Source organism: Ambystoma mexicanum, chromosome 8, assembly GCF_040938575.1.
Source record: "Ambystoma mexicanum isolate Mex_15411 chromosome 8, UKY_AmexF1_1, whole genome shotgun sequence".
Classification (NCBI taxonomy): Eukaryota; Metazoa; Chordata; class Amphibia; order Caudata; family Ambystomatidae; genus Ambystoma; species Ambystoma mexicanum.
In genome coordinates this window covers 1070862430-1070885708 of record NC_090929.1, presented here as the reverse complement: position 1 = coordinate 1070885708, position 23279 = coordinate 1070862430, and the positions used below count along the sequence as shown (strand labels likewise).

Here is a 23279-nt window from a genome sequence, read left to right as displayed (position 1 = left end):
GCAGATTCGAATTGGCTAGGATGGTGCAAAATAGACAGGTTTAAATAGGCAAAGTGTACATAGCAGTAAGCAAGAATGAGTTTGACTAAGATAGTGCAAAGTAGGCAGGTTCAAATAGACCGAATGTACATAGCAGTAGGTAGAATTGATTTTGGCTAAGGTTGTGCAAAGTAGGCAGGTTCAAGTAGACAGAATGTACATAGCAGTAGGTAGATTTGATTGTGGCTAAGGTTGTGCAAAGTAGGTAGGTTCAAATAGACAGAATGTACATAGCAGTAGGTAGATTCGAATTGGCTGGGATTGTGCAAAATAGGCAGGTTCATATAGATCGAATGTACATAGTGGGTCACAATAGGCAGGTTCGGTTATTGCGGGGAGGTCTTAGAGCACGAGCATTATAAATAGCATGCCCAATAGTAACACGAATTGCGGTAGGCAGATTAAGGTTGCTGGTGGTCACATGACACTTGATCATCAGCGGTGGTCGCACATATAAGTTACCGCTGGCTACTATGTGCGTAGGCGTAGCAGTATGTAACTAGTAGCATTAGTTCAGGAACGATAGCAGGCTTTATAGATTATGTAATAGCCAGGTAAAAGAATGGAGCGAGGCAAGGCTGTCGGGAGAGTTCCGTAACGACTTACATAATCGTGGGAAGCCGGGAGGCCTCACCTGGCATTCCGGTACTTGTCCACGGGATATGGTACGTGCGTGACTGGGTGGTCTCAGGGGCAAACTTATGGACAGGCCTAGGACAGGTGCCTTATGTGTGGTGCCTTTGGTGGGGTGCCGGCTTCCGCCTGCCGGTCCACCCTATTGGCAGATATAGAGTCTGCAAGATGATTGGGTCAGTGTGGCGGTCGTGAGGCCAAGCCTCCCTCAGGCAGCGACGTCGGCCATCTTGCACTGGTTTTCTCCTCGGTATGCCGGGAGACACGAAAGCCCAAGAATGCACGAGATAAGTGTGCGCAGGGAGATGGAAGCCGGTTGGAGTGCTTACAAATATCGTAGGCGGCTGGGGGCTCCTGGATTCGCGGTTGCTATTGAATGCACTACACATGCTTTAAAACCCCGATTGGGCTTCCCTGGCGACGGACATCAGGAGACGGCGTGGACATCCAGAGATCGTGTGATCTGCTCCAGTGGCTCACCTGACGAGAGGCTCCTTCCTAGTTGGCGGGCTGGATAATCATTGACAATTCGCATTCCTCCATGACTACTTGCTACTGCTGCTGTCTAATTCTAAACATTCACCCTTCAACCTCTTCCTGCTTCCACGCTACCGTGCTGTGCATCCCTTTCCCTACCTTGTCAAGCTACTTTGGTGTGTTGTTAATCGTGCTCCCTTTCTCATTCTAACCTGTGTGCGCTAACCTGACCCTCATCCCAAAGGGCTAGTGCTAACCTGACCATATACCATGGTGTCAGAGCTAACTCACCACATTGCAGAGGGCCTGGGCTGGTATGGCCATGTTGCACATTGCCTGTGCTAACTTGACCTCACTGTTACAAAACCGAAGAGTGACGTTTGTAAATCCAAGCCACTGGCATTGTTCTGTGCACCTCTCAATGTTGCATCATCTCAGGTTGTTGAAAGTAGCCTGAACTCATCAGGAGGCACCTCATCCATTCTTGCCCCATAGCACCATTCCTGAAAAAGATGACCCCATCATGCTCCATGTAGTTTAGCCTGTTTTTATCACAAACTGTCTATCAGAGGTTTAGCCCTTTCAGATTTGCAATAAACCTCCCTTCCTTCCTCCTCACCTTTATCGTCTAGGTCGTCTTCTTGTGGTGCTGTATTTCTTCGTCTGCGTATTTCCTTGGTTTTCTTCTTATCGTGTAAATAAGGTCGGTCTCTGCTGGAAGCCACGCAGTCGGGAGGTAAACCCCCAACCGCGGGGCTCCCCGGGATACCGTCCTCCAACAGGGAAAAAGCCTCCTGGCTGAAAAAACCCTGTATTGGATCCTTACGGATGTTTCACAAGAATGGCTTCGTTCAAGGTACGTAGTCTACACGAGGAGGATGAGAGTGTGAGAGAGAGACGGAGTAGCTTGGAGATGCAATGGAGAAAGGAAAGAAAACAGATAAGGAATACGGAACAGCAGAGCGGAGGGAGACAAGGTAATGGAGAGCGGAGAAGCCGGAGCTGCAGAATGTGCCTGATGCGAAGAGGACACAACATGGAAAGCAACGGAACGGGAAACGAAGGTAAGAACAAAAAGAAAACAGAAGTAAGTACGCTCGAAGAGGCGAGAGGGCAGAACAGTAGGCAACGATCGAAGGGACGATCGCGGGAGAGAAAGACAGAAAAGATAACAATGGAGCGTTAGCTCTGAGAGTGAAAGTTACTAGCGTTGGCAGGACGGTGAAAAGACCAAAGGTGCAACACATCCGGGCGCCAGCAATTCCTCCAGTATAAACAACGGGCAGCCATCTTGAAAAACACTAGACCGCTCACAGGAGAACGTAGTGTAACGTGAAGGCACTTTCAATGGAGTCTCCAGGAATGCCATAACTTCCATCGGGGAAGCATGACAGTATGCCTCCTCTTCACCGGGGGACCTCCCGGCTTTCCTGGATGGAGGCGATGGAACCTCCGAATGAGTAATGGAGCATGTATATGATGGTGGGGCTCCCAAGTGCGTTCTTCGGGGTTGTAACCCTTCCAATGTACCAAGTATTGGAGCCCTCCTTGATAGTAACGGGAATCCACCAAATATGAGACCTCATACTCCTCAGGATCGCTTGGTTTGTTGTATGTGGGTCGGGTGATCTTTCTTCGATAAGGGTCTGGACGGTATTCCTTGAGTAACGAAGAATGGAATACCGGATGTACTTGACTCAATTGAGGAGGAATGTCTAGCTGGAAAGCCACTGGGTTGATCTTTTTCTTGACTTTGAAAGGACCGATATACCTTGGGGCAAATTTTCCGGTGTGACCCCACCTAGGTAAGAACTTGGTAGCCAGCCATACCCGGGATCCTTCCCTCCAGGGAGGATTGGGGAGCCTTTTCTTATCGGCCCATCTCTTATAATCCTTGCGACTAGCCATTAAGGTGTCACTGGCTAGCTGATGGGTCTCTTTCAGAGATTGGATAAGAAGTTCGATAGTAGGCAGCTTTGAAGGTTGAGGTGATCCTACCAACATATGACGAGGGTGATATCCATAGGTGCAGTAGAACGGACTCATCCGGATGGCCGTGTGGAAGGTATTATCATAAGCGAATTCTGCTGATGGAAGATACAGATTCCAGTCTTCTTGTCGCTGACTACAAAAACAACGTAGATATTGTTCCATAGTTTGGTTCAATCTCTCGGTCTGCCCGTTGCTCTGGGGATGGAAACCTGATGAAAGAGCTCGCTGAATACCTAGTTGTTTACATAGAGAGGTCCAAAATATTGAGGTAAACTGGGAGCCCCTATCAGATACTACTGTATGAGGGAGACCATGTAACCTTACTATGTCTTTGAGAAAGACTCTGGCTGTTTCAGGAGCTGAAGGTACCCCTTGTAAGGGTATGAAATGAGCCAATTTGCTTAGGGAGTCTACCGTGACCATGATGGCAGTCATACCTTGAGAGAATGGGAGATCTACCACAAAATCGATCGATATGAGTCCAAGGTTGAGAAGATATGGGTTCTTGTTGAAGCAGACCAAGAGGTCGAGACGTCTGGTGTTTGTTCTTGGCACAGGTGTGACAAGTGGCTACATAAGTCTTGACATCTTTAGCGCAATCTGGCCACCAGAAATACCGTAACACCAGATCTAAGGTAGCTTTCTGGCCCTTGTGACCAGCCAACGGAGTGTCATGACACCATGACATAACCAAGGTCTGTTGCTCTTTACTTGGTAAATATAGGGCATCATCTCGGAAATAAAGTCCTGATCTTTCATTTAGTCTGGTCCTTAACGCCTGAGATGGCCTGTTGAAAATGAGGCTGTCTCTGGTATCCTTTAGGAAGGTATTGGCAATGATCCGAAAAGTCTTGTTAGGCAGTAATCTTTCAGGTTTTCCAGGAGATTCGATATTCGTACCCTGGCTGCGGGATAGTGCGTCCGCAAGAACGTTCTCCTTTCCTGGGATGTACGAAATATCAAAATCAAATTGGGAGAAGTACGCCCATCTGGCATGTCTGGCGTTTCTGCATTCCATCTGTTGAAGTATCTTCAAATTCCTGTGGTCTGTCCGAACGGTAAAGCGATGTATAGCTCCTTGTAATAGGTGGCGCCACTCTTCGCAGGCTAGTTTGATAGCCAATAGTTCCCGTTCTATCACTGAATAGTTCCGCTCACTGGAGGTGAGGGTGTGTGATAGGTAGGCTACTGGGTGTTCCTTGTCATCTGTATGTCTTTGTAACAATGCTGCTCCTATCGCTCCGTTTGAAGCTTCGGCTTCTATTATAAAGGGAAGTGCTTGGTTAGGTTGAATCAATATGGGAGCTGGGGTAAACGCTTGTTTTAATATAAGAAAAGCTTGATCAGCTTCTGATGACCAATTGAATGTCACCCCCTTCTTTAGGAGGGCTGTGATGGGGAGTACCAGATTAGAAAATCCAGAAATTAAATGTCTGTAGAAGTTGGCCAACCCCAAAAACCGCTGAATATCCTTGACGTTCTTGGGTTTGGGCCATTGCAGGATGGCCTTTATCTTCCCTGGATCCATGCGAATCCCTTCTCCCGACAAAACAAATCCCAGATAGGACACAGAAGAAGAGTCAAAGACACACTTTTCCGGCTTGACATAAAGTTGGTTTTGCAGGAGTCTCTGGAGCACTTCCCTAACATGATGATGATGTTCTTTGGATGAGTTCGAGAACACCAAAATATCGTCCAGGTATACTACTACTGTGGTAAACAGAAGGTCCGAAAACAGTTTGTTGATGAATCGCTGAAATATGGCAGGAGCATTTACCAAATCAAATGGCATTACTTTGTATTCAAAATGACCTAGAGGTGTCCGGAATGCAGTCTTCCACTCGTCACCAGCTCGGATCCTGAGCAAATGGTATGCACCCCGTAGGTCAAGTTTAGTGAAGATGCTGGCTCATTGTACTGCCTCCAAGACCTCCTTAATTAGAGGCATAGGATACCGGTCTTTGATTGTTACTTGATTGAGTCCTCTGTAGTCTATACATGGCCTAAGTTCGGAGGAACCCTTCTTCGGGATAAAAAACAAAGAGGCTCCAGCAGGGGACTTGGATTCCTGAATGAGTCCATGATGAAGGTTGCAGTCCAGGTATTCCTTGAGAGCTTGACATTCAGGTAAAGATAGGGGAAACATCCGTCCGAAGGGTATTGAAGCTCCTGGCACTGTTTCGATGGCACAATCTTTGTTTCTGTGAGGAGGAAGGATATGAGGTTGATGATCCAAGAATACTTCCATGAAATCCAAGTAATGGGAAAGTATCAGATGTATTGAAGCAGCTGACAAGGATCCTGCGGAGTTGGTTCGTGGATGAGGGGAGATAGGCTGAAAACACCCTTCTGAGCAAAACAAAGACTTGAAATGAATGTTATTAGCCGTCCAATCGATGGTAGGATTATGGCGGCGTAACCAGGGAATCCCTAGTATTACGGGGAAATGAGCAGCACGGATGAGATCAAATACCACCATCTCCTGATGTTGGAACAGTTTGACGTTAACAGGTTCTGTTTCATACCTGATGGGACCGGATGACAAAGGAGTACCGTGAACTCCTTCCACTGGGACCGGCTGTAGTTTCTTGCGGAGAGGCAGGGCGTTCTTCTCTGCCCACTGTATGTCGATAAAATTTCCAGCCGCACCACAATCCAACATTGCTATCACATCCCAAGGGTCAGATTTGCCGCTCGTGAGTCGGACAGGAAAAACCATCAAACGTGTATCGTCACTAGAGGGTACAGGTAAGTGGTTGATACAGGGAGTCGGACTACTGTCCCCGGACCTTCCCCTGTTCAGGTTCGGGGGGTAGCGTTTCCCTGTCGCCGAGGGGGTACCTCTGGACAATTTCGCAAGAGATGCTTCTGGGACCCACAGTACATACAGAGACCGAGGTCACGTCTTCTCCTTCTTTCTTCTGAGGTTAGCGGGCCTCTTGTCGCACCAATTTGCATTGGTTCTTCTCCTTGATGAGGGACTGTACAATTTCCCTGACCCGGCGTATGGCGGATGGGCGTCGTAGGATTCCTTCTCCGTTCTTGCCTTCTCTCTCCTAAACAGAATTCAATCTGGAGAGCAAGAGAGACTAAATCCTGAAAGGAATGTGGTCTAGCAGTCCTGGCTAACTCATCTTTTTTTTTTTAAACTTGTATTTATTAGTTTTACATAAATAATACATGAAGAAGTTAACATTGAATCTTATAACATTCCCTTCCCCCTCCCCCCTCCCTCCCCACGGGACGGATGGAGTCTTTTGTCCAGGGATCCTTTTATGCGTTGAATATATCTGAGATTTTTATGTTATGGGGGCACCATTGTTCCATAAAGTCTGACTGGAGGTATTGCAGGGTCCCTTCCCATTCCTTTACAAATTTGTCTCCTGTTCCTTGAAGTTTGTGGGTAATTTTCTCCATTGTTATATGGGCCCATACTTTCTGTAGCCAGGTGTAGGTCAATGGGGTATTTTTATTTTTCCAGTTCTGTGCAATGGTGGTCCAGGCTGCAATGAGTAGTCCCATGAATGATCTCCATTGCGTTTTGGTGTATTGCCTTGCTGTGTCGTCTTTGATTCCACAGAGCCACACCTCCTCCCCCATCAGCCCCACATCCGGGAATATTTTGCCCATCTCGTTTTTCACTTCTTCCCAAAAGGGTCTGATGCCTTTACAGTCATGCCATATATGTCTCCATGTTCCCACTTCGTCACATCCTCTCCAGCAGTGGTTGGACGTGTTGGGGTACATTGAGTGGAGCCTCTCTGGGGTGTAGTGCCACTGTGTCATTATTTTGACCCACATCTCCCTAGTTTGTGCCGAGCGGGTCATTCTGGGGATCTGTTTCCATAGGTCCTCCCATTGTTTATCCGTTGGTTCCTCCCCCAATGTTCTGCCCCATTTTATTCTGTATGACCATTTAATGCTTTCCCCTTGTGAGTTTATGTATTTGTATAAAGTTGATACCCATTTTCTCTCCCCCGTGTTGGATGTGATGTATGTTTCGAACCCTGTAAGGTCCCTGGTTGCTGCCTCGATGATTGTCGGAGAGTTTAGCCAGTGCTTTAGCTGCTCATATCTGTATCTATCACTTTTAAGGATTCTCGTGCCAGCCACGCACGACTCCAGGGGGATGATTTCCTTGTCCATAAACATCTCTCCTATTTTAGTAATGCCCGCCTTCTCCCAGGTGTCATATGCCCCTTGTTCCATCCCCGGTGGAAATAGTGGGTTTCTAGGCTAACTCATCTTTGATATCCTCATTGAGATCCCTGCGAAACAATGTTTGTTGGGCAGAATCCGGCCAATCAGAATCGGTAGCAAGTCTCATGAAGGAAGAAATATAAGTTTGCACGTCTAGATTACCTTGTTTGAGGTCTATTATTTGTTCATACGAAGAGAATTGGACCTCCGGACGTTCAAATCGTGCTTTGAACATTTGTGTGAATGCTGCATAGTCATTTGTAGCAGGGCAGACTGGGTTATAAGAGGGGTTGCCCATGCTAGTGCATTGCCAGCCAGGTTCGAAACTAGGAATCCCACCTTCGCCCTATCGGAATCAAATGCTCTTGGACGAAATGTGTAATAGATCAAACAGGAGTCTAAAAACTCCCTTAGCGATCGTGGGTTCCCATCATACTTGCCAATTGCAACAGGGGAGGAGGTATGTCACCCCTATTTTCCCTGTTCTCATCACGAGTATTAAATTGCTGGCGTAATGTCTGGTTCTCATTTTGGAGGGTTTGGACTTCCACAGTTAGCCCTTGTATGGCCCCTACAAGTTCTTGGTACTGTTCGAGTGAAGCCATTCTTACTTCCTGGCGTTGCACGCTGTCAGATTTGCAATAAACCTCCCTTCCTTCCTCCTCACCTTTATAGTCTAGGTCGTCTTCTTGTGGTGCTGTCTTTCTTCATCTGCGTATTTCCTTGGTTTTCTTCTTATCGTGTAAATAAGGTCGGTCTCTGCTGGAAGCCACGCCGTCGGGAGGTAAAGAGAGTGCTTCAAGGATTCAGAGGAGTGGATTCTCTCACCATCATCAAATCCACTCCTCTGAATCCTTATCCAGGATCATGCATTCTGATCCTATATTCTCTTTCTCTCAGATCTGGGACCCACTGTGGCCCTTCACAGTCAGCGGGAACCCGAGAGATGTCGGCCTGAAGCACTCTCAGGCATATTCCTAAGTGCAATCACGCACACACTATCCTTCAACCACGTGAGGATATTTCCTAGCTTGCCACTGCCACCGGAGCAGCAGGTAAGCCGTTTCTCAGTTGCACCATGAGATGTAACACCATGGCCAAATTTGGCCAGTATTTAATACTATCCTAAATTAATTAAATCACCCCTTTTTGAAGATCCTCACTGCCTCTCTTAAACCCACAGAATCAACGGACAGCACCACCAATGGTGCCTTTCCTGACGAAGGCCAGCATATAGACCGGCTTCAATCAAGCCATGTTTTGGCCGAAACACACCTGTGTCGTTCCCCGTGACACAACTGTATCTTCCCCCTTGTGTATGTTGTGTAAATATCTGTTGTGTACACCTTGTGTGAACTAACCCTGGGGCCATTTTCAAGCCTCAGGTATACTTTCCCTGCTTGATAGTTCTTTCTCTATCACATCTATACAGGGAATGTACTTCAGTGTGGAGTTTTAACCTCAATACATCAGAGGTTGACACTTAACCCGTGTTACCACCGTTCACAATCACTTTTGTCCGTTTGATGCCAAAAAACTTTCGTGCTTATCGAAAGACCTGTAAAATAAATTGTTGAATGAACTAAAAAAGGACTGTGTCAATGTAAAATAAACATACATGCACGGCACAACTGGCTTACTTGTAGGATCTTCTTCATCCTGATTATTCCTTTTTTTGTACACACACTTAACTATACTGTACAGATGGATTAGATGTAAAATAACCTACAGTTACTAACTAACTGCATGCATCCTGTTATGAGTCACATTACTTTGTAAACACTGTACCTGGAGACTTGGTCAGTATGAATGGGAAATCGACTGGAGCTTGCAAAATAGTGCAGAGTCAATACATAGCTAACCACACATATATTTGTCTTCAAGAGACCTGGTCAACGGCGCCTATGATCCTAGAAGGCTATACAATATATCAGTCCTATGCCAAGAAGGGAGAGAGAGGTAGACCGTATGGAGGTTTACTTATAGGGGAGGACCACACAGTATGTTCAAGACGTGTTCTCACCAAGTATGACAATAATCTGATTGCTGTTGAAGTGGATTATGATTTCAAGGGGAATCCTGATAGGTTCCTACTGGTTAGTCTATATAACCCCCGGGAGCTGATTTGAGAGATCAAATCCAAGAAGCCCTACATGACCTAATGGCATCTTGGTTAATAGACCCTGATAAGAGCCGTGGTGGTAGTGGGAGATTTCAACTGCCAGTGGTCCGGGAGTAGGGGGGAGTCTTCCAATCCCAAACTGAAAACCGAATGCAATATGCTCCATACTAAAAATGATAATGAGGGACTAGGATAGGTGGAATTTTTTCAATATTGGGAACTTGAGATGATAAACGGCAGAACCGTCAATGATTGGCCAGGTAAAAACACATGGAAGAATGGTCCGTGCCGTAGTACACTGGATTATTTTTGTCTGCCCGAGAATGGCACTCCAGGTTGAAGACCTGAGAGTTATGCCAAATAAGTGAAGTGACCATGACGCCTTACTCTGTACGCTTAATACATCTAATAAACATCTCAAATGTAAGCCCATGGGGAATCTTAATGTAAATCGGGCCGGTATGAGAATAAGTTGGTCTGATAGAACTTCTACTGTTTGTCTTATATTTTTATGAGAAGATAGATTTACTAACTTCTCCCAATTCCATGCTATGTCTGAATATTCAATTGAGAATTGGATTTGCTCATTCTCTGGTACTCGTGCAACTATTGCAGTAGGTGTGATGGTCAGAGAAGCCGACAAGAAACCCTCCCTATGACAGACATATCAGAGATGCTAAAAGAAAACTAAGGGCTGAGCTCCGACATGCTAAGAAAAAATGTACCTGCTGAGTCATACTATGGTATTTTTGGGAATATTAAAAACAGATACAGAGCGATGATTAAATCTAGGAGAAGCTCTGAGAGAAACCTACACTGGCGGGGATTGGTACAAACGATATGTTAAAAAAATGCGCGTAGCATTTGTTCACTTTTAAGCAAAAGCTAGAGGAATGGGGAATGGCCAGCTAGTCCACCCAATTGGTCCTGTGGAATGGGTGAATTTCCTTGAGAGCCGTAATGCATCTAAGCATGCGGAGGACCCCTTTTTATTGAGCATTGCTCCGCTCGAAATGCCAATAGCTGTGTCGTATGAATCAATATTGGGCAAGATTAAGCAGTTAAAATCTTCTAGAGCCCCTGGCCCCAACGGGCTGGCTAATGTAGTAATCAAGAGTCAACCCGCATTTTGGGCCAGATTACTAGCAATTATGTTTAAGAAAATTCTAACTGAAGGTAAAATACCTCCTTCTTGACAGACAGCTATACTTATCCCCATTTTTAAAAAGGGGAATAGACTCGATCCAAATAACTATAGGCTATCTATGCTTGACTCGACTGGCAAATTGTTTGCCTCCCTTATACTTGTTGAGCTACAAGCATGGGTTGATAAATCAAGCATTCTCTGCAAATTTCAAAGTGGTTTTGGGCATGGATGCTCCACCACACACAACCTCATTGTTATGGATATTATGCAAACCAGAGCCCTGAAAATCGGGAATCCACCCCTATACGCACTGTACGTAAACTTCAAAGCTTCATTCGATTCAGTACCAAGGGGTAGATTATGGATGAAGCTAAGGGCCATGGGGTGTCCAGAGGGGTTGCTTTATTACCTCAGATTATTACATCTAAATACGTCAGTAATACTCAAATAAGATAAGGAAGGCCCCATTACAGATAAGGTATACCAGAAAAGGGGGAGGGGGGCAAAACAGGGTTGTGTCACTGCCCCACTGATCTATAATTTATATGTATACGATATACCTGAGGCGATTGCTTTAGCCCAAAATTGCCCCTCTAGAATAGGCCGGGCTTCCTGCACAGTTCTAGCATACGCGGATGACCTGGTTATATTTGATTATACATTTAGTGGCATACGTAGATCAGCCTTAGCCTTATGGGAGTATGCAGATAAAAATGGTCTTGCTATCAATTTGGGTAAGACTCAAATAATGTGATACACCAGCAAGAAAACTGCTTGTGTTAGACTTACTGTTTGCAATGCCGAAATTCTGTATGCTCCCTACTACAAATACCTTGGTATTGAATTTGATTCAAAAGGCGATTATGTCACATGCAAACAAGTGCGTTCTATTAGAGCTGCCCAGGTTACCGCATTGATCTATAATTTTACTAACATTCAAGGAGGTTTTACTTGGCGGGGGACCCGTCAATTGTACATTCAAGTCTTCTCCCCAATGATAATCTTTGGTTTAGAGCCCTTATTGCACACAGATCTGAAATGGCTGCAGATCATCGAGGGGAAATTTTGGTGGAAGATCCTAGGCCTACTGGCCTGTGTACCTATGGCCTTAGAAGATTGGAGCTAGGATTAATTTCCCTAAAAGCCACTGTATGAAAAAGAGGGCAGACCTCTACCTGAAAATGTCTTATAGTACAGAGAACGCTCTGTTGACAGCCATCTCTCAGGAAGCCTCGAGAGCACATAGAACCTGCTTACTGAAAGACACCATGGACAAACTTTTTGCAGAGATATGCTGGTCACCCAGAGGAAGGAACAACTTAGTGAAAATACAGAATTCCCTGGCTAAGCGCATTGAACTTTGGGACTGGTTGGAGAACTATGTTCACTTGAGCAAGTTAAAAAAGTATCTGTTTGTGAAACAGAGGTTATACACATTTAAGAAGCCCCAAGAGTACCTTAACCTCTGCCCGTCCAAGAGGCTCAGGCGCTTTATTCTACTAGTGAGAATAGCACAGCTTCCCACTCTGATGGTGACGGGAATTGTTAATAAGATCCCTAAAGAAGAATGGTTCTGACGACCTTGTAATGATCATGAAATACCAGAGTCATTCAAACATCTATTGACCGAATGTCCTTTAATGTCTAAAACTTGAACATTTAATTGGCATCTATGTTCACAATTTGGAAACAATACGAGAGTTGTCTTTTTGGCTGTACTGTATTAATACTGGGAGCATACGACTACTTACTGCTCTTTATAACGTTTGGCTGAAGATCGAAACCATGTTGGGTATATCGATAGAAGTAACTGGTCCCTTTGATCAATAACAAAGCTCTGATTGTAGCATTAAGCGAGTATGTCTCGGGAAAGAAGGTCCATTGGGTTGTTAAGCTGGTTAGGATCCTTGTAGATTCATATGTTTGTTTAAATACTTCTTTCTTTTTATATTTTCAGTCTCATTTAAGGAGTGTGGAATGTTGCAGTGATGGAAAGAAGTGAAGTAATTTGTGATAGTATGCTATCATTGTTTAGTAATAATTAATTGCTCCATTTCTAGGTTCTTACTCTTCCTTTTTATTATTGGTTTTATTTTTGCAAGCAATAATATTTTGGATTATTTGTTTGGATTTTATGTAATGTGTACAGTTTATTGTTTAAACTAAATCACATGAATAAATAAATAAATTAGTGCATATACAAAATAGTATTTCATTTTCCTGTAAAATGCATTTGTCTGCAGTGGTAAGCAAGATGTCTGCTCATATTTTTGAAGAGACCACATCTTGAGTAAAAGTGAAATCAAGCGCTGCAGGGAACTTGAGCTAATTAAAGCTGTTTCCACTCCATCAGTTAGGAAAGGCGCAATCTGACGATAGTAACGCCTCTTGCTTCTCTTATGTTGGGTTTTCTCCATGTTGTGTGAATTGCTCCTCCATTGCGTTTGCTGAGCTATAGTATTGTTGAGCGATTGTACAGGTTTTAGGCTGCGTGAGCTTTAGCCCAAGTTTTTTTTCGGTGCTCAGACTGTGCTGTTTCTTTGACATTTATAAAGCACCTGGGCCCATAATTATCTGTTATCCCTCCATGCCTGCCTTGGGCAAGACGTTTGACACCCATATACGGTTGGTTTAAAATATTTACTGCTGCCCTTCCATGTCTTGTCCCCTTGTAGACACTGTCTCCATCGCGCCCTGTGGCTGTTGATGCCCTAGCTGGATTATTCACATTGCACCCTCCACCCAATATTCTTGACTCATCATGGATTTCCCATAATGGCATTTGATCCTATCACATATACACTTGGATTTATCGATTCACCCCTGCATAGTGTATGTCATAATTTTGAATGGCGACACTGTCTCAAAAATCCATGTGCAAAGAACACCACTGGATCAGCATCTCGGCAAAGTATCCTAAAACATGGTTCACATCTGACATTGTGCAAACACCTTTTGAAACATCTGACCTCAAGTTCCTTGGAGAGGCAATACTTTGATAGGTGAGAGTTCTATGAGCTCTGCTGAAACACTCTGGCCTCTCTTCACAGATTGATCTGATGTCTCATGACCTCATCACACAGCTTCTCAGAGTACTCGCCATTGAAACGAAACTGGAGAAGGCATTTATCAACACGGATCCCACCGAACTGGTGCTCAGTGGGCTAGAGGCCTTCTCCTTTGACTACATCGTCAAATGGCCCCTATCACTCATAATAAACAGGTAATGTTTTGGGGAAAACCCTCTTATTTCTGTCTGTTGTGTGAATATGCTTGCACTGCTGCTGCCTGCGCTGTACTTCTGTAATTTCAAAAAGATATATATATATTGGTAGAGTGCGTGCCTGTGCTTGGGATGCGTGTAGTGTTTGTTTGAAGAGGCAAGGGTGGGCTGGATTGTACTTGTTCCATAGTTTAAGGAGCCTTGTTTAATGGGATAGGGAGAGCAGCTTCTACCTCTTCTTCGCCCCTCGAAGGGTCCTCAGTAATGCGCCCTAAATGGTTATGCTGTATTCTCATAAGTGCCTTCATGAGGTTAATCCAGTCTTTGATTCTTATATACCACTGCATTTTGTGAAGGAGTGCTACAGCTTTGCTTAACTACTGTCTTCTCATCTCTCCATCTTCGATTCCCACAGGAAGGCCCTGACTCGATATCAGATGCTTTTCCGGCACATGTTCTATTGCAAGCACGTTGAGCGCTTATTGTGCAACGTCTGGATCTACAACAAGGCCGCCAAGCAGGTCTCGCTGCACGCCGCCAAGTGGTATGCTAAGTTAGGCTGGAATAAAGTGTCTTCCCTCAGGGCTTCAGGAACTCTTTGCATGCTGGAGTTAGTCCTGTCTATGTGATGTGCAGATTAGTGGGCCTGCTGAAATGATCATGTAACCTTCTTCATGCTGGGGTCTGTGCTTCCTGGAGGTCTTTAAAGATTCTGAAGTGTGTAAATGCTGTTTTTATTTTGCACATGATGTTTGTAAAGTCGTCTTGTGTGGGTTTAATGCAGTGCTACGGGAGTCCTGCCCAACATGATCATGTTTGTCATGTCAGAATGGCATGCTTGTTATGGAGTAAGTGGACACCCTGGTGTCCCGCAGCGCTTGCTGCCAGCAGTTCTAACTGAATGGTATGCTGGTTAGGTGGTCTGCTGTGAAGCTGCCGAATTAGACTCCAGCTCAATATATTGGAAACCCCTTCAAATCTATAGCGCAAAAGTATTCAGTGGTAATACATTCTCCAGCATGGGGTCTGGCATGGATTCACATCCTCATGAATATTCCCCGTCGTCAGGCTGGGAATCCTCAGTAAAGGAAACATCAGTTTCATTTCTGAACTGTCTTTCTCCTAACAACCAATCACCGAGCTCTGGGTCATACTGCCCCCAGCCAATGACTGCCCTCTACCTTAGCCCCTCCTCTGGCAGCCATCGTCAGATTTTTACCGCACGTTCAAGTGTTGGGAGTCCTCATGTTTAGCTCCTGAACTTTTACTGCGTTTATTTGTTTTTTGGAAGAGTTTTACTCAATTTTTCGGTCAATCGAGCCTTGCGCTCCATTGATCAACCTTCCGATCAACATGGACCTTCAGATTCTTCAGCTCCCCTGAAGGGTGATTTTCATCGAGTTTCTTCGTGTAGGCTTCCAGAAGATGCTTTACGCCTATGCCGCATGGACCATGTCGGAGAAGGATTCAGCTCCCCTGTTTAGACTGTGCTCAGACTGCGGCTTGCGGAATGTTTTCTCGGAGGACAAACATTCCCAGTGCCTTTACTGCCTGTACCCAACGCACGTGGAGGAGGAATGTGCGTTTTGCCAGGAGATGCCGCCCCGCACGATGAAGGATCGACATAAGCGGCTCAAGGAATGGCTACAAGCCAAGGCTTCTGCTTCGGGTTGAAGTCTGCGCCAATGGTTTTCACCAAGTGCCTGGCGTCTCATGCATACATATGAGTACATAGGCGACTGGCTCATCCGGGCAAGTTTGAAGGACATCGCCGTCGACCACACAGCGTGGACAGTTCGCCTACTGACGGATCTGGGGTTCTCGGTGAACTATGCAAAGTCTTGCTTGATTCCATCGTAGGACGCGCTGTTTCTGGGATCTGGACTCAACATCGTGTCATGCCTGGCGTCTCCGTCGGAGGAAAGGGATAGCGGCCATCCTGGTCAAGGTGCAATGGCTGTTGGCACTCAGTCGCCATGGAGAGGAGTATCAAGTCACTGCTCGGCATGATGTCGTCATGCATCTACCTCATCCGACTATGCATGTTACGGATGCGTCCGCTGCAGGTATTCCTTGACGCCCGTTGGATACATGTGTCGGGAAGCTTCCAGGACAAGATCGCTCTCGACTAGAATTTCCGCACAGCGATAGTGGGGGGGGGGGGGTGCGCGCTCAGCTGTCCTGAGGCGCAGATTTCCAGACCCCGCTGCACCAGGTGACAGTCATGACGAACGCTTCCCTGGACGGATGGGGAGCTCACACCGGAAGTCTCCACGCCAGAGGCCTGTGGATACCGGAGGAGAAGGTGTTGCACATCAATGTGTTGGAGTTACGGGCAGTGTTTTGGGCCCTCAAGTCTTTCCTTCCGTCCCTCAAGGGCAAGATGGTGCAGGTTTTCACGGACAATACCACCACAGTGTTTTACATAAGGAAACAAGGGGGGACAAGATCCCAGGTGCACTCCATAGAGGCGCAGGACCTTTGGCACTGGGCCGTCGCCCAAGTGATGTTCCTCATTCCGTTTCATCTGGCAGGAGTAAAGAACACTGTCGCCGACTCCCTCAGCAGGGAGCTGCGCTCTTGCCACGAGTGGGAACTTAGACGAGACTAAGTGAATCACCTGTTCCGGAGATGGAGCAATCCCCAAATCGATCTGTTTGCGACGGTGACGAACACTAAGTGTAGGATGTTCGCCAGCAGGTTTCCCCAGCTGGGGAGCATGGGGGACGCCTTCTCATTCCTCTGGGACGGCCTGTTTCTGTATGCATTCCCTCCGTTGCCGTTGCTTCTTCGGCTCATTAATCAACTCATGGTCCTGGTGCAGGATGATCCTCGTTGCACCGGCGTGGCCGAGACAGATATGGTACCCGGACCTCCTCAGCATGTCAGCGTCAGCTCCAGTCAAGCTTCCAGTGCTCGCGGATCTTTGCCATGGAAGGAGGCACAATTCTGCAGCACGACCCAGGATAGCTGAACCTGAAGGCCTGGCTCCTGCAGCATTAGAGTTCGGTGGATACGATCTTCCAGCGGACTGCAAGGAGGTGCTTGCCAAGGCCAGAGCATCGTCTACTCTGAAATGCTACGGACCTAAGTGGAAGAGGTTCACCGTTTGGTGCCGTGCACAAAAGATTGATGTCATGGCTCCGCAGGTACTGCTGTATTTGCTGTCGTTGGCAAAAGCAGGACTGGCCCATGCCTCCATCAAAGTTCATCTGGCTGCTATATCCCGCTACACTAGATCTCCAGGACGGTCGTCATTATGGTCTCACTGTCTGGTTGAGCAGTTCATCAAAGGACTGTTCCGTTCCTTCCCGCCGGTGAAGGCGCCAGCCCCGGCATGGGAACTCAATGTGGTACTGACTAGGCTCATGGGGGCCCCCATTCGAACCTATGTATTAAGTTCCGCTGACGTTTTTGTGATGGAAGACATCATTCCTTGTGGCCATCACCTCGGCACGACGGGTGGGAGAGATTTAGGCCTTGTCCTGTAAACCACCTTGCTTGACTTTTCACGATACGAAGGTGGTGCTGAGGATGCACCCCTCCTTCATGCCCAAGGTGCCGTCGGACTTTAATCTAAACGAGCCCTTGGTGTTACCCCTGTTTTTTTCCGACGCCTTTGTCGTGGGCTGAAAGGACTCTGCACTCGCTCGATGTGGCTAGAGCGCTGAAGTTCTATGTGGACCGCATAAAGAGTTTCTGGAAGACATCACAACTTTTTGTTAACTTTGGCCCTGTTAACCATGGGATGGCCCTCTCTAAGGCTTCCATTTCCAGGTGGCTCTGCGGCTGCCTCAGCCATTGTCACCAGTTGGCGAAGCGACCGTTGCATGGCCGTCCGGGAGCCCATTCGACCAGTGCGATCGCTGCAACTACGGCATTCCTGTCTGGTGTGCTCCTGCTGGACATCTGCAGGGCTGCTAAGTGGATGTTGACGCACACCTTCACAAGATTCTACAGCGTCGACCGGGATTCCAGAGAGGAGTCAAGAGTCGGCCAAGCAGTGCTGCACAACCTGTTCACTGGAAGGTGAGACCGGTTAGGAGGTAAGAGTTGCTTATTTTGAGCCTTACCACCTCCTGTGGTTATGCATGTGTGTACTGCTATGTATTCTTTATTCATGAGCATGTGAATCCATGCAGGACCCCATGCTGGAGAAGGAACAAGTTACTTACCGGTAACTGTTCTCCAGCATGCGTCTAGCATGGATTCACATGCGAACCCTCCCACCTACCCCTCTGCGGCTCTTCTCTTGGTCCTACTGCCACTTTATGTGCTACCAAATCTGAAGATGGCTGCCAGAGGAGGGGCTTAGGTAGAGGGCAGTCATTGGCTGGGGGCAGTATGACCCAGAGCTCAGTGATTGGTTGTTAGGAGAAAGACAGTTCAGAAATTAAACTGATTTTTTCTTTACTGAGGATTTCCAGCCTGACGACGGGGAATATTCATGAGCATGTGAATCCATGCCAGACCCATGCTGGAGAACAACAGTTACAGGTAAGTAACTTGTTCCTTCTCTGCTTTTACATGGTGCACTGTATTTTTATTTATATCCTTGTCACAGCATACAAATGCTATATGATACTGAGCATTGCCACGTAATTTCCAGACTTGTGGTGCACTTAGTGATTTAATAGTCTTCCGTGTATTTACCCAAAACAGAAACACTGTGCATCATTAACCTTTTTAAAAATTAAATCCTATCAAAGTTTGAGTTATAGAATAACACTCAGTTAGGCGTCCAGCACTTTTCAACTTTCATTTTGTTCTTTGTAATGTCGGTTGTACATCCTTCACTCCCATCTATTCATGCTCCCATGCACACATAGACGCGAGATATGGTTTATTTGCTCGCAGGGGTCAGTTAGCAATGGTTGGAGGGTCATTTAGTTTATTTGTAAACATCAGTTGAATGATAGAAATAAGCATGATGGACCTGTAGCTTGTGTGTGTTTGTTTAGTATTTGCATCGTGTACATGGTTCGGGTATCCCATTTAGGTCCGCTAGTGTGTTAATGGTTTGTTGGCTTCCGTGCTAATTTTGAGTCGCTTACATATTTTTCCCTCCAAGTATGGCAACCCCTCTATAAATATGCTCCAACTGTAGGTCACCATCTATGCAAGTAGCTTCATAGCAAATATCTTCCACATCATATGTTATGTTAGTAGTGAATTTCTTTTTTGCCAGATTTACTCTCTCATTCTTGATGTTACAAAGCTGAAATGCCCCTTTGCATGTAGCTTTTTACTGCAAGTTCCTGATTGAAAGTTCAATAGTAACAGCAACTGGTCTATTTGACAGGTGATATGCAATTACTTTCATACAATTTAGGATATTTGTCCAGTAGATGCTGTGAGAAACCGGAGGGTATTCTCCCAAGCTGACCTCCAGAATCACTTATTCAGGTTGCATGGGAAGGACCGACGCTCTCAGACCCCAACTCTAGGGGGGGACGAGCTAGAGAGAATCACCTGGATGGTTATCCTCGGGAAATGCCCCAGGTGAGATGCGGTATTATATAGAGGAAGAAGGAGAGGACGACGAGATCCCATTGAGACTCTCCTGCCCAGATCCCACGACCCCTTTGTCTATAACCAATCCCCTAGGATCCCAAACCCTGTTGCACCCAAAAATTATCTCTCCCCTAATACCTATTTTTTCTGTTTTCTATCCAAATACTTCCCATTGTTGTTCTCCACGTCCCTCTGATTATTCCTACCCGAACACCATGACAAAACACTAGCGCTCCCACAATCACACCTGTTCACATCCTCACTCCTACTCCCCCTGGATCCTCTTCTCAGGTGGCCAGGGAAATGCCATCGCTTCTGCCTCCTGACCCTGGGGGTGTAGAAGTGAGGGAGGATCACCTGGGTGGAAGGTCCCCAGGGATTGGGAGTTGGGTACCCACAGGAGAGACATGGTATCCCCCTTTCCCTATTGAAGAGCAATCTAAACCTCCCCCAGACTTTATAGGCTACTACAAAACCTCTCCCCTAATTTTTCCACATTTTTCATCTGACAGTACTGAGACGAAGAGGCGACCGAGAGTAATGAACACTAAAAATACATTTTAACATCCTAGAACTGGGACGAGGAAGCTGCCTGCAAAGGACTGAGAAGGTCAGACAAGTCCCATCAAGAATGCACAACTGCACCCTGTCAAGTGGTTGCAGGCATATAAATGGGGAACCAGAGAACAGCACAGGCCTCTGTGGGAGAGACCAGCATGGGACCCTTACTGAGAGGAGGCAGCCGTGGTGGGACCAAAGACGGAGCCAGGATGCTGGCCTAGATCCCACACGACCTGGGAAGCCCAAGGCGAGAGAAACCATAAGGCTATCACAAGTGTGTGTCTCCATATGCTAATGTGGGCAGCCAGAGCTGCGGAATAGAAGGACAGAGGAGGGGATGACTTCCTGCAGAGACAGCAGAGTTTCCGGCATATGCAGAGCTGCAGCTGGCGTGCGAGTGGGGCTTGCAGAAGCTGGTCCGTTGACTAGAGAAGCAGGAGAAAGCAGCAGGAGCTGGCGGGGAAGACTCCGAGAGAGCCACACAAGACCAGGGTGCTCCTGGCAGGCTGCTGATAAGTAATTAACGAATGACACGAAAACTTGAAACTTACTAGAATTATGTATCTTGAATACCAAACTGAATGAAAACTTTCAACCAAGCCGCATTATGCATATTAAATACCGAACTGAATAAAAACTCAAAACAAGGTCGATTTATCCATGTTGAATATCTAACTGAAGGAAAACTTGATTTTAAGCATATTGAATACTAAATTGAACATAACTTTATGGGCAAAGCCGGCGGCATGCGCCGCCCATGGATCGGAGCTCCACGCCCTTGTGCAGCGCGTGGGTAATCTGGAGAACAGGGCAGAGGAGGCGGAAGGTTGCGCTAGACGCAATAACATTCGCATTGTTGGACTGCCAGAAGGAATGGAAGGGCCTAATCCAACAGAATATGTGGAATCCATGCTCTTGCAAGAAATAACTGGCAGAGTTCTGACCGAGGGGTTTGCGGTTGAGAGGGCACATAGGGCCCTGATAAGAAGGCCTCCGCCGGGTGCCCCCCCCACCCGCGGCCAATGATCGCAAAGATCTTGAATTATCGGGGGAGAGGATACTCAAATTCTTCCGGAAGGGGGGGGAACGATAGAAAGGGGACCAGCGAAAATCACGGCGTACCTGGACTATACTTTGCACGTGCAGCGTAGCAGGATGAACTTCGGGGCGGTGAAAAGGAAGTTCAGAGAAGCTGGCCACCGTTATATGTTGCTTTACCCGGCCAAACTGAAAGTGTTCTATAAGAATAAAACTCTGTTCTTCGAGACGCCGGAGGATGCCATGGACTGGCTGGACATGCAGGGTCGCCCTCAGGAACCGGATATCCAGTCGGGAGCAGCAGAAGATAAGTAGCACGTAGCTGGGACACCCCTGGCGACTTAATATAAGACAATGGGACTAGAATTTGGTATCTTTACTACTGATGGGGAATGTGTTGCAGCAATTTAAGCAGGCAAGATCTGTTATAAGCTACTATCCTAATCGGAAGAAGATATTGGGACTTGAATATAGTGTTAAATAAAGTGCGTCGGGAATGGATTGCAGCAAATATGTGCTAGTAGGATAAGTAGTATGCAACCATCATAACCAGTTGATTGGGAGCTCCGGGAGACAATCCTTAAACCCCTTAGTAGTATATTTAGTTAGGTCACTGTTAGATCGGTGACGTCCCGCGGAGTCCTAGTCTTAGGTTGTGAGACAGGACCAGACGCGGATGGGCCTGAGATCCAGGGATGGATGTGGGCATTTGTTGGGGCTGGGCAGGGTCGGGGGAGGGAACGGGTTGTGTGCGGTGATGAGGAGTTTGGGAAAGGGTAGAGAGGGAGTTTTTGGGAGGGGGTGCGGGGGGACTGTTGAGGGAGGGAGGGAGGGTTAAGAGTCGGACAATGGGTCATCAGGGAAGATTCTGGAGAGGGGGAGGAGATGAAAGGGGAGTACACAGAGTAGATGGCGTCGGGTAATCTCAGAGTGGTGACCTGGAATGTGCGGGGCCTCAATAACTATTTGAAACGTAACAAAGTGATGATGTATTTAAGGAGGATGCGCATCGATATAGCCTTGCTGCAGGAGACTCACCTCACCAAGGAGAAGTTGGAGTTAGTTAAGAGGAAATGGAAAGGGAATGTCATAGGTGCCACATACTCAGCATTTGCGAGGGGGTGGTCACCCGAGTGGCACCGCATGTGCCGTTTCGCTTGCTCAGCTCGACAATAGATCCAGAGGGTAGGATGGTGGTGGTGGCGAGGACTCTGGAAAACAGGGAGGTGAACATTGTAAATCTGTACGCCCCTAACCATGACACAGCTGTATATTTTAGGTCCCTATATAGGAAAATTAGCCCCCTGGTTGGTAGCACAATGATTTGGGGAGGAGGGGGGTTTCAATTGCACCCTGAACCCTAGGATTGGTGGGTCAGTTGACAAATCAGGGAAGCCAGCGCCTGCAGCTAAAGCACTGAGGGCCCTATTGATAGACCTTGGTCTGGAGGACGTGTGGAGAAGGTTACATCCAATGGATAGGCAGTATTCGCACTACGCAGCGCCGCACGACCTGCACACAAGGCTGGATTACGTGTTTGCTGCATCAGAGATAGTAGAAGAAATGGTGGGGGCCGAATAGAAGGCCAGAGTACTATCCGACCACTCGCCTTTAGTTGTGCAGTGGCATCATCAACCCCCCAGAGCGCGTATCCCGACATGGAGGCTCAGAACTGAGGCCCTGCAAGATGCAGAATTTCGAGAGGACCTGAGGGTGGCTATCGAGGAATTTTTTGAAATTAATACGGGCAGTGTGTGAACTCTGTGGGAACAGTATGGGAGGCATTTAAGGTGGTGGTGCGTGGGGTAGCCATATCAAAATCTAAAGGGCTCCAAGGGGGTATTGAGCGGGAATTGCTGGAAACAGAAAGAGAGCTGGAGGGCCTCACCCGCAATGTGGGGACTGCCTGTGAGGATAGCGCTAAGATAAAAGATTTACAATTGTGATGCTGGAAATGCATCGGAGGGACAGGGCCTCCGAGTCCTTGTCCTTTTTCTGTTCTTATCGTGTGTTCTGTCGTGTTTTCCGCGCAGAAGTCCATGCGGGACTCCTGGCGGTGCAGCTCTCTCTTTTGGTTTGGTGAACAGACCCATGGGATACCCTTATGGCACCCATGGGTAGGGGTGCAACTCTGAGCCCCTAGTGTATGTTTTTGGGCACCCGTGGGTGGCCCACAGAGCCGGGTATGGGCTGGTGGCAGCTACATGCTGAATTTGACAGGTGCGCTGGGTATCCGCCATTTTAGGGTACCCCGGCCCTGCCATTGGAATCAGTTGATTCCTGATAGGAAACAAGATGGCCCCGGTGGCCTCTTGCTTTCTATCGCCTGATAC

At 47.0% G+C, this 23279-nt stretch overlaps 1 protein-coding gene across 4 annotated transcripts in view; it reads left to right on the top strand.

Annotated features, from left to right (window-relative positions):
• TUBGCP2 (tubulin gamma complex component 2) overlaps positions 1-23279 on the top strand; it is a 704444-nt gene that overhangs the window by 420854 nt on the left and 260311 nt on the right. For all 4 annotated transcript variants that reach the window (XM_069611057.1, XM_069611056.1, XM_069611059.1 and 1 more), the window contains 2 exons: positions 13661-13833; positions 14249-14377. In XM_069611057.1, coding sequence (XP_069467158.1) covers positions 13661-13833; positions 14249-14377 — 302 coding nt within the window. The remainder of the gene's footprint in view (positions 1-13660; positions 13834-14248; positions 14378-23279) is intronic.